General features: G+C 33.9%; 1 protein-coding gene across 1 annotated transcript; it reads left to right on the top strand.

Annotated features, from left to right (window-relative positions):
• Window positions 1–4,966: 4,966 nt before the first annotated feature.
• On the top strand, window positions 4,967–7,606 carry LOC137828908 (putative pectate lyase 12). The gene is given in 5 exon segments (XM_068635660.2): window positions 4,967–5,236; window positions 5,631–6,091; window positions 6,578–7,226; window positions 7,311–7,485; window positions 7,487–7,606. Coding segments are annotated over 5 exon segments (1,443 nt in total). The 5' UTR covers window positions 4,967–5,102; the 3' UTR covers window positions 7,511–7,606.
• Window positions 7,607–12,948: the final 5,342 nt, after the last annotated feature.

Raw genomic sequence — 12,948 nt, 5'->3', positions numbered from 1 at the left:
AAACTTTATATTTTTTTTGGATTGTGATACTATTTTGGTCCACGGTATGATGAAGAACAATATTCGCATCTTAATTCTTCAGATAATTTGTCATAAACTTTTAAAATTTCACCCAATTCTAAATTGTATTAATCTACAATATTTATAAGGGTTGATTTCAAAAGGGGTAAATTAAGCTATTACCAATTTTTACAAAAACTTAAAATAAGAATATTAATTGTATCGGTGTGGGCGAGGTCGACCCCTGATCTCCCTGATCGAGACCCACCTCGCTGCCCGACACCTGATCTACATGACCGAGACCAGAGGAACTTGGCCGACGGTCTACCTGGCCGAGACCTTAGAAGGCTTGGCCGAGACGATCAAGGTCAGGCTGACACCTTAGAAGACTTGGCCGACGACCGACCCATACCACTGCTAATGCTCAAACCAAGGTTAGTGAAGTTAATCCGTCATTAAGGATTAAGTAATACAACCCTAAGCAGGGTCACCTCGATAAACGGACCCAACAAGGTAGACTCATTAGAATAATATAAATAGCACGCATCCCAAGGAGTAAGATATGTCATTTATTATTGTTCACCTACCTGAGAGCTGACCACCCGCTTTACTGACTTGAGCGTCGGAGTGCCTTCACAGGTACCCTACCATCCGGTGTTCACCCGAGACCGAGTGCCGAAGGAGAAGCAGGAGGACGAGAAGAATCTAAGCTCACCACCCAGCAACCTAACCGACAGAAGAAAGGAGAAGAAGACTTCAATAATTCTCTAGGTCCCATCTCCCTAATAGGAACATTAATGATAAATTTCAGGATTTAGTTGCTTTAAAATTTATGTAGAAAATCAATATTGAATTCTATCAAGAAAGGAAGAAATGACAAATAGAGAGAAGGATTACCGTAACAAATTTTTGTACTCATTCAGTCTATTTCAAATTCTATTTTAGGTTGTTCCATCACATTCATTCTATTCCAAAACCTACTTGAGTTTGCTAAGACACACCAATATACTCACATGTAACATCCTACTATTTCTATTAATTAATTATTATATATTTTTTATCAAACACAATAAGCCTAAGCTTTTTATAAAAATATCTCAAAATAAATTCCTCAAATAGATACGAAAGTCTAAATGAAATATAATCAAATATGGAATATGATTCAAACTATGTTTCTTAAAATTATTTAAATCCAAATATATCCAAAATGAAATTACTATTATGAATTCATCTCCTATTACATAAATTAACACTACTTTATAATATAAAATTCTTCAAAAACTTAAAATTATCTTCTCTAAATCCTAAACTTTAATCCTCTTCATCAGCATTGTAATATATTCTCCACGTAATTTATTTACAGTATCATTATAGTCATCATCTACAATAAAAATTAAAATAAGTCTAAAATCAAACACAATCAACGTCAATATTTATAAACAAATCACAATTCACATAGACTAATTATTACTTAGTATTTAATTATTAGTTATTAATTTTTTATATTCTAAATTAATTTCTATTAATTTTTAAAAAATTAATTTAGAATGTAAAATATTAATAATTAAAACTTTGATAATTAATTTAGAAACTATTTTATAATATTTTATTAATAGTAACATTAGACACTAATAATTTTTTTAATTTCTTAATATATAATTTAGTTAATATAATAATTAATTATTTTTAATCTTTAAAATTATTATTTAAAGATTTTCTTTATCATTATTTTCTTTAAATATCACACACACACACTAAACCTAAAGATAACACAATTACATGTCCAAGCACATATTTTCATATCTTCTTCTCATGCTTTTCTTGATATCGTACCAAACACGTATTCTTCATCAAAGCACATCATTAAAAGGGTTGAAGACATCAAATCAATTAACGCAAGCACCATGTAGTGGTGCAATGGGAGAGAAGAAGGTATTGGTTGTGGGACCTTGCATGCATTTTCATATTGCATTTATTACACAGGCGAAACTAGTGAGAAGGAAACGAAAAAAGTGGACTATTTTATTTCATGTACTACTATGAAAAAAAAGGTTCTTCTATTATATAACACAAAAACCAGCATAAAATGTTTGTATTCTTAATCAAGTTGAAGTTGAGTACTAGTGTATAAATTTTATTTGGATTGGTGATATTATGAAAAAAAATATATAGTTACATTTAATTGGTTAAGATTTGTTATTCTCTTTATAATGGAAGATTCAAGATTATTAACCTTTATCTTGAAAATAACGCATATCTTCTTAAGTTTATTTGGAATTTTGTTTATAGTAATAAGCTTTTGTCTCTTCTCTTGAAAGTCAGAGTTCTTAAATCAAAGTACAAACTTAGAATGACTTATAAATCCTTCTCTATTTGGTCTGATATTAAACAATTTTATGACACTATTCTTGAACATACTTCTTGGATTGTTGATACATTTACTTTTTTATTAATTTCTGGAATGATAAGTGATGTTCTACTACTTCTTTATCAAACATTGCAGGGGTATCTGATGGTCCAGGATACAGTTTCCCAATTCTAGATTGGTAGTGATTGGCATATTCCCTTACCTTTATGGGAGATGCCTCATTTTTTTGAACATATCATGATTAGGCATGAACCAGATATTTCTAATTGGATTTTGGACGAGTCTGGTCGTTTCACTCTCAAATCGGATATGACTTATTTATTGGATCCAGGAGTTCCATGTGGTTGGGACAAACTCATTTGGTCTCCATTTATTCCTCCTTCCAAAATTCTAATATTCAGGAAAGTTTTTATGGGCGACTTCCTACGGATTAACACATTCAGCATAGAGGCTTACATATATGTTCTATGTATGCGTTGTGTAAAAAGTAGGAAGAATCTATTCAACATTTATTTTTTTAATATCCTAATGTTTTGCATATTTGGAGTTGGGTTCAACAAATTTTTCTTAATTCGCATTTCTCTAATGTGGATGATCTTCTTTCTTTTATTAAGAGTGATGGTAGTCCTTTGGTTAATTTGATTAAACTTGTTGTGATAATTTTTTCTATTTGGATGATATGGTGTATGAGGAATTATGCTAGATTTCAGGTTAAAATTGATGTTTCTAAAACTATTTGTCATTAAAGATCTCATTTGTCTAATGGGAAATTCATCTAAAAGGTCTATGTGTAATGATATATTTGATTTCAATGTTCTTAAGTTTTTTTATATTCATACTCGTAGTGGTAAAGTTCTACGTCCTCTTCTTGTTAGATGAGAGTTTCTTTTACCATGTTGGGTTAAAATTAACAATGATGGTGTTGCTAGGGGTTCTCCTGGTCTTGTTACTCGTGGAGGTATTTTCCGTGGGAGTATGAGGAATTATTGGTGGCTTCTCTGCTTTTCTTGATGTTCAAACTGCTTTGGTTGCTGAGTTTTATGGAGTTATACACGCTATTGAAGAAGCTCAAAATATGGATCTTACTAATTTATGGCTTGAATGTGATTCTGCCTTGGTTTGTGCTGAATTTACTGTTAGAACTAATGTTCCTTTGATGCTTCGTAATAGCTGGAACACTTGTCTTAATTGCTGTGGAAAAATTAGGTTTCAGGTTTCTCACATTTTTCATGAAGGGAATGTTTATACTAACAAGCTTGCTAATTTAGGATTTATTCATAAAGACCAATTTTGGTCTTTATGAATAGACTTCCACAGTTGATGTAGTCAGTTGAAGCTTGCTAACAAGCATTTGCATATCAACTTAGATAAAAAAACAAATATTTTAATTTTGAAACAACATTGTTATTAAGACTCTTTTCGTCAGTACATCTGATGTAGTCTCCATCTCATTGTGATTTTTGCAAGAGGTATAGGTGCATATGTTTTTGCACTTCATCAACCACATGCTTTTGACATTACTGATACATATCTCCTATACATCATAAGCTAACAAAAATAGTTAATATCACCCTAGTGTTTCTTATCCTCCTCACCATTTATACAAATGATATTTATGAGATTTATATCAAACTTACAACATCAAAACAATTCACTTTTAAACCCTTTATGAACATGTATGATTTAATTTTATATGAATCATATGCAAGATTTGGGACAGATACACTAATATAGATATGAGAAATTAGTTTTGTTATTTAGGTTTGTAATTCATGCCATCCTTTCAATTGTGAGGGACAAAAAATTATTCTCCATGAGAAAGTGCATTCCTAAATATAACATTCAATGATTCCAAATTTCTTTCATCAAAGCTACTCACATTATTTTCCAAATCTTATTTTACTTTTTATTTAAACTAGAAAAAATTAACTTGTTAAAATGACCAACAATAATAGAGTATTTGTTGTCTCTTTCGAAGATTGAAAAGTTTTGGTGTTAAAGTTAAAACTTCTCAATTATTATTCTTTCTATATACATTAATGATTTAATGGTACTTGTAAAATCATTTATAATTACAGAAAAACATAAAATAACGGGTTACATTATTTATATATAAGCAAAAGATTAAAAATATAATTTAATGAAACAAAAACAATACAAGAAAAAGTTTGATGGAAAAGTCAAAAAGCAGTTTGAAGTTCTGCAAGAATGTTCCTGTTCTTAATTAACTACCCTTTTCTTTGTCCTTCTCTAATTCACATTATTATTTATTCAACTCGTCAGAAATGGCAGTACTATACGTTGAAACACACCAAGGGTCATATCAGGTCAAGTGACTCTCAGAACAACCAGTACCTCGATCTCAGGGACAACGTTATTTCATTGTAACACTGCTCAATGCTCCTCACACACCCTCCAATCCCACTTCTCTTCTTTTTTATTCATAACAATAATAATAATAATAATAATAATCAAAACACAAATTGGAGGTGTAAACACTTTGTACTGAGAGATGTTATGAAAAGGTCATTCATTGTGTCCATTGTCACTGTTCACATAGTTGCTCATTCCTTTAATCACGGAGCTACTGCATTGTTTATTAAAAACTAAGACCAGCAAGTACCAATCTTTTTGAGCGACCAATATTGGGAGAGAGTGAGTGAAGTGTTCACACTTTGTGTATTGTAGTGGCAGCAACACTTACACAGAGCACCACTTTTCTTCTTCATCAACAATGGTCCAAACGACCTACATTTTCCTCTTCTTCTCCGTTCTGCCCTCATTTTTACCTCATGGAACAGCAAAGCTCAACCTCACTCTTCCAGGGCAACATCCAGACCCGGAAGCTGTTGCCACAGAAGTTCATAGGTACATCATTCCAAAACCCCATTTTTCTGTCTTTTTAGTTTTTTTTTAGGTGTTTAACACAGAAGCACGACCAACCCACTCGCTTAACCCCTTTATTTCACCTTATCTTGAAGACCCTACATTGCGAATTATCATGTCATTCTATTAACATATAAGCTAAAACATAAAGGGACAATCTTTACATCTGGGTCATTGCCAAGCACCAGAACTCACATTTCATTTCTTGTTCCCTTTTCAGGGTTACAAGTTAAGTTACTCAGTTTTGTGGCCACAAATTTACCGATTAGTGACTGTATTTAATGATAAAAAATGGTTTTTTTGACTAATTTTTAATTCTAGACTACGAAAGGGACAATTTTTTTTTGAAAGCCGCTACTAATTTAGTGTTTTTTAGGAGGGTGAATGCTTCAATGGGAAGAAGGGAAATGCTGGGGTTGTCAGAGAAAGAGGTGGCGTCATGTCTCACAGGTAACCCCATTGATGATTGTTGGAAGTGTGACCCAGATTGGGCCAACAACAGGCAGAGGCTAGCTGATTGTGGAATTGGGTTTGGGCAGAACGCAAAGGGTGGAAAAGGTGGGCAATTTTACATAGTCACTGATTCATCTGATGAGGACGCTGTGAACCCAAAACCAGGAACACTTAGGTATGCAGTGATACAGAATGAGCCACTGTGGATCGTGTTCCCCAGTAACATGATGATTAAGCTCTCTCAGGAACTCATTTTCAATAGCTACAAAACCATTGATGGGCGTGGCGCTGATGTGCACATTGTGGGTGGAGGCTGCATCACTCTTCAGTATATTAGCAATGTCATTATACACAACATTCACATCCACCATTGCCATCCCTCTGGTAACATTCATCGTTCAATAGTGTTATGCTACATACTCTCTTCTTTTTCTTAGTTTTGAAAGAAACTAACAATTTTATTCTATCAATAAAAAAATAAAAGAAATGGAGAGCAAGCATGTTCAGTAAAATTCAGATTCGGTTTTCACTTTAGGAACTTCTTTTGTCACCATCTGTTTTATCAGTTAAAGCAATAAAAAAGGGTTGTTTCACAAATTAAAACATTTTCCATTGAAACCCCGTCTCCAAGCTTTAAGCTTTGACCATAAATTTATTGGACCTCTTTGCTTTATACATCATGCAATAAAGTAAGTTTCAAAGTTAGATTCAATGGAGAAATAGTGATGCTTTTTTCCCGCTTTGCTTCTGCTTCTGCTTTTGATTCCCTCCAACGTTGATTTTTTCACTCTCCACGTAAGTAAAGTAGTACTCTCGTGGAAAAAAAGTAAGAGAGAAGAAATGTGTAGTGATTATTACTACCATTGTCAGGTAACACTAACGTGCGGTCGAGTCCAGAGCACTACGGCTACCGAACGGAATCAGACGGCGACGGAGTCTCGATCTTCTCGTCGCGCGACATCTGGATCGATCACTGCACGCTATCACGGTGCAAGGACGGTCTGATAGACGCGGTGATGGGTTCGACCGCAATAACGATCTCGAACAACCACTTTTCGCACCACAACGACGTGATGCTCTTAGGCCACAGCGACCACTACCTGCCAGACTCGGCGATGCAGGTGACGATCGCGTTCAACCACTTCGGAGAGGATCTGGTGCAGCGCATGCCGCGTTGCAGACTAGGGTACATCCACGTCGTCAACAACGACTTCACGCGATGGGAGATGTACGCGATCGGGGGAAGTGGGAGGCCTACGATTAACAGCCAGGGAAACCGCTACACTGCGCCGGAGAATGCGTACGCGAAGCAGATTACCAAGAGGCTGGACGCCGGAGAAGGAGAGTGGAGCGGCTGGAATTGGAGGTCGGAAGGGGACGTGATGCTGAACGGCGCGTTTTTCGTGGCCTCAGGAGGTGAGACCGGAGCTGCCTACCAAAATGCGTACAGCGTTGAGCCTAAGAACGTGGATCGCATCTCGCTCCTCACCATGTCTGCTGGTGTTCTCGGCGTTGCAAGGTATATCTTATAACATGAAATTGTGAATTTGATTTACATGAAAAGATGGAAATGAAATGTGAAACATGGTTGAATGATGAACAGGGACAATAATCTGGGAATGTGGACGAGAGGACCCAACGATGGTGCAGTGTATTTTTCAGATACAGGTCCAGAATACACAGATGACATGTCTCGGAGTACAGTGCCGCTGCCACCTTCACCTACTTGCACTCTTCTATCTGCGTTTCTCGCTTTCTTCTGCCTCTTATTTCATACAAATTACCTTAACAACACTTCTATAGCAAATGAGTTGTAACCAATTGAATACGATGATGTTTCTTGTCTCTATTGGAATGAATGAAATCAACCAGACACCCATTACTTGAGTTGAGACTAAATCTTTTCCTCCATAATCGTTATATATCTTCGTTCCAACCTCTTTTCCCCACCCTCTTATGTCCAAAAGTGTTTGAAATTGCATTGACCTACCTGAGTTATGAACTTTATGCTACTTTTTTTGGAGTAGGTAGGAAGATGATGCAATCTTGTCAGGGTAGGGTTTGATCTTAAAGTTTATCTATAATTATTTTAGTTTATTACACAAAAATGAGACAAAGTAACAGATAATTCTGATGCGTGTCTATGTAGGTTTTAGTTGATGTTCCATTTTGACGAACAGATATTGTTGTTTTCTTTTCTTTTCTTTTTGACCAAAACTGTGGCCGTGATTTTCGTGTTTTCCATATCTGTGTGATGATTGTTTAATTTAAAAGAAAAAAAAAAGGCGCCAAGGAAAACGGAAAGAACAATGGTGGTGTTCCTTTAATTTAGGGTGGCTTATCCTTTAAAAATGAAAACGAGTAGGACATGCAAAACGAAACATGAGTTCATAATATTCTTAGTATAGTAGGATTAATTGTCACAACACAGATTCTTTTTCTACTAAAATCTGAATCCGACACTTTAAAATTGGATTTTACTTTGAAAATTTTAAATATCAAGATCAGTTTCAGTGTGCTGTTTTAATTTTTTTATCTCCTAATTTTATAATTTTCCTTTTAAAGTTTACTAAACAAATGAGATTTTTTGCGAAAGCATTCAAAGTGTAAGCAAAACATAATACAAGATAAAATAATTTTGTTTTTTTAAGGACCAGGCTTACATTTCAATATATATATATATATATATATATATATATATATATGTCGTGGTCCAATTGGTTTATCTTTTTGAAGGTATTCTAGGCAACTTTTTGTGCACTCTAGCTCGTAATATTATCTTAATATTTTGTTTGGATTGAAAACTGAAAAAAATAAAGAGAAAGAAAAATACAGAATGTAGTTATTTGTATTTGATGAAAACAGAGTGTGTTTGAAAGAAAAAACTAAAACCTTATGTAGTAGAGGATTTGTAATCTCTATTATTAAAAAGAAATAAGAAAAAAGAAACGAATATGGTAAGTTAGATAACCACCGTTCAAGTTGGATAATGCATACACATTATTTCAAGTTTGGAAATGATGGTTTTAAAATTAGCATGATGTAAAGGTTTGGGGAAAGATATTTGTTGGTTAATCACAAGATTGAATGGGAAGAAGATGAAAAAGTCCAGCATTTAACTTCTCTCGGACAATGTGACAGTCGATGTCAATATGTTTTGTTCTTTCGTGAAAAGTTGGATTGAAAGCTATGTGACAGGCAACTTGATTGTCATAGTATAAAACCGTGGTAGCATCAGGCTTGATATGAAAATCATTAAGAAGATGAGTGAGCCACTGAACCTCACAAGTAGTAGTGGCAAGAGCACGATATTCAGCTTCAGAGGAAGAACGAGATACGGTGGTTTGCTTTTTGGACTTCCAAGAAATAAGAGAAGTGCCAAGAAATATACAAAGGCCAGTCATGGATCGCCTTGTCTTTGGACATGCAACTCAATCAGAATCACTAAAGGCCTTCAATTGAATGTTGTTGTCAGCAGCAAAAAAAATACCTTATGCAGGATTGACTTTTATTTACCGGAGAATATGTTGAGCAACTTGATGGTGATGAATGGTTGGTTGTTGAACAAACTGACTAAAGAGATGTACAACAAAGGTGATGTTAGGACGTGTGTTGGTTAAGTAGAGAAGCCGCCCAATTAATTTGCAGTAGGAATTGGCATTGTGAAGAAGAGGTTTGTCTTCAAAATAGAACTTTGGTATCATGAATCAAAGGAGTAGAGGATGGCTTGCTAGCAAGCATTTCACATTCGTTGAGAATGCCAAGGGCATACTTGCGTTGACATATATGTATGCCCTTTTCTTGTTCTAGCGATCTCCAATCCGAGAAAATACTTGAGTTGACCCAGATCTTTGATTTTGAAGCTGGAATGCAAGGAGTTCTTTATATTATTGATCTCATCCATGGAATTTCCAGCAAGGATGAAGTCATCTACATAAACAAGTAAAGCAGTGAAAGTGCATGCAGTCTTTTTAATGTATAAGGAATAATCTGAACTAGATTTTATAAATCCAACATAAATAAGAAATGAAGATAATTTGGCAAACCATTGCCTAGCCTGTTTCAGCCCATACAAAGACTTGGTTAATCTGCAAACTTGGTTAGGTTTAGAGGTGATACGTCTTGGAGGAGGAGTCATATAAACTTCTTCATCAAGATCTCCATGAAGAAAGGCATTGTCCACATCCAATTGATGTAGGTGCCAGTTATATGAAGATGCAAGAACAAGCAATAAATGGATAGTGGTCAACTTAGCAACTGAAGAAAAAGTATCTAAAAAATCTATACCTTCTAACTGATTATACCCTTTAGCTACTAACCGTGTTTTATACCTTTCTATGGAACCATTTGATTGGTACTTTATCTTGTAAATCCATTTGCATCCAATAGAAGTCTTGTTATGTGGTAATTCAATGATATACCATGTCTTATTAACTTGAAGAGCACAAACTTTTTTGTTCATAGCTTCAACCCAATTAGAGTTTCTTATGGCTTCCTCGTAAGTGTGGGGTTCAACATGTGAAGAAATAGCCAAAGTAAAATTCCAATGTTTGTTAGATAGGAAATCATATGTCAAAAAAGAAGATATAGGATATTTGATTTTGAAATTAGAATTAGAACCTTTGTACAAATTGGCAACTTGATGGTGATAATCAACAAGATAGGACGAAATTTTCTTTATTCTTCTAGATCGTCTCAAATCACTACCAAGGCCATCTTGAATAATTGTGTCAGAATCTTCAACAGAGATGTTATTGTCACTATCTGTATTATTGAAGTTGTTATTTTCTGTCAGATTGTCAACACAATTCGTAATCTCCAAAACAAAATCAGCATTGTGAGAAATTTTGTGTATTATCATAATTTTGAATATGAACAATATTACCTAAATCATGAGCCACAATACTTCCAGAACAACTATTAAAGTAAGAAATTAGCATCATCATGAATCAAACTATCATTATTTTTATTGTGATGATTGGAGAAATTGTAAGGAAAAATGTTTTCATAAAAGATAACATTTTTGTTGATAAAAAATTCTCCATTTTTAACATCAAGCAGCACATATCCTTTAATGTCAGTTTTATATCCAATGAAAATAATTTTTCTAGATCTTGGTTCTAGCTTAGTGTGATTGTTTTCCAAAGTAAAGACAAAACATAAGCAACCAAAGAATTTAAGATTTAAATATGTAGTTGGTTAACAGTACAACATCTCATAAGGAGACTTAGCTTCCAAAACATTTGAAGGAAGTCTATTTATTAAATGAATAGCATGACTGACAGCATAAGACCAGTATATTTTTTACAAACCTGATTGAAAAAGAAGGCTACGTATGACATTCATGATATGCTGGTGTTTTCTTTCGGCAACAACATTTTGTTGGGGAGTTTCAACACAAGTTCTTTGATGTATAATGCCATATTTCTCATACAATTCATTACAATCAAATTCTTTTCCATTATCAATTCTAATAGTTTTGATGTTCAGATTAAACTAGTTTTTAACAAGAATAATAAAATTGTGTAACAAGTTTCTAGTTTCTCCTTTAGTTTTCATAAGAAAAATCCAAGAGTGCCTGGAAAAATCATCAACAATAGTAAAAAAGTATTTATGACCGTGAATAGACCTAACAACAATAGGTCCCCATATATCTATATGTATGAGATCAAAGGTGTTTAAAGAAGCAGTATCACTTATTTGAAAAGGCAGTTTATGTTGTTTAGCAAGGTGACATATATCACACAACTTATCAGAACTGGAATTAGCATAAGGAAATGTTTTGTAAACTTGTTCAACAACATGTTTGGAAGGGTGACCTAATCTAAAATACCATAGGTCAACATCATATCCTTTAGAATTAAGAACATTACAATTCATCAAATATTTTCCTTCATGTATGCTAACAGAATCATGAAGACAATATAAACCTCTATGCATATCAGCTTGACCAATCGTCTTGAATGTAGTATTGTCCTGTATCTGACAACTCTTATGAGAAAATATCAGTTTACAATTAGAATCACTAATCAACTTAGGCACAAAAATCAATTTAAACACAAAATTTGATATGTTCTGAACATTATAAATGGTAAGATTATTATCAAGTTGTATTGTTCCAACATATTCAGCAATGACAGATGAATTATTAGGCAGTTTTATGAAAACAGATTTAATTCTAAAAAAAAAAAAAATTGGTTTCTATCGTAAGTAACATGATCAGTGGCACCTGTATTGAGAATCCAATGAATGTTTGATTAGTTGAATCAAGTGTATTCAAACTTCGAAGAATCCAAATCCTTTGTGTTTGATGGAAGGTTGGATGTGCTTGTTGTTGCTGAGGTGCTTTAGAATAGGATCTGGGGTAGATTATATTTGTAATCCACTCTTTGTTGAATCTAAAGCTTAAGTGTTTTCAAATCTTTTAAGATTAAAGTGTTTTTCAAACTAAGTGAAAAACAACCTGTTGTTTTGTCGAAACAACCGATTGTTTTATACTTAGGTGTTTTTAAAAAAGTTTGAAAACTGTTTTGGATGGTTGACTTGCTGTCAAACCCAAACAATCGATTCGCTATTCCAACCAATTGTTTGTTTGGAATCCTAACAGAAATAGTTTTGTTTGTTAAAAGAGTTTTAATTGATTTCATAGCTGAATACGCTCCTGCTTTAAATGCTTTGACCAAAGATTTGAATACTATAAATAGTTTGTTAATGTTTTATAACAAACAACAAGAAAGAAAAACATATTTGAGTTTTCAAAGAGTTTTTTTAAGCATTTTGAGTTTGAACTTGAGCTTTGGTTATTCAAGAGAGAAGTGAAATAGGATTACTCTGTATTGATTTCAGTTGATTCTGTAACAGTGTAATTCGTTCTGCAATTTTTGTACATTCTGGTGTTGTAAAGCCAAGAAGTGTTGTGTGCTCTTGAGGTTGTCAAGATCAACATTCCTGGTGGTGTATGTGCTGAGTGTGTGTCTTGAGGGGATCAAGGTCACTTCTTTGGTGGTGTGTGTTTGTAATCTGGATTTGACTACCTAGTGGATTCCTCAGTGGTTTCTGGGAAACTGGATGTAGCTCTTGGGTTAAGAGTAAACCAGTATAAACTATTTATGTATTTCTCTCTTCCTTAAACTCTTTAATTTCAGTTGTTGTTATTTTACTGGTATAAACAACCGATTGTTTCTGCGAAACAACCGATTGTTTTTCTGTTGTTTTTCTGTTTTGAGCTTTGTTCTTGGCAA

Source organism: Phaseolus vulgaris, chromosome 7, assembly GCF_051622355.1.
Source record: "Phaseolus vulgaris cultivar YP4 chromosome 7, ASM5162235v1, whole genome shotgun sequence".
In the NCBI taxonomy this organism is placed as follows: Eukaryota; Viridiplantae; Streptophyta; class Magnoliopsida; order Fabales; family Fabaceae; genus Phaseolus; species Phaseolus vulgaris.
This window is presented reverse-complemented; position numbering and strand designations above follow the sequence as displayed.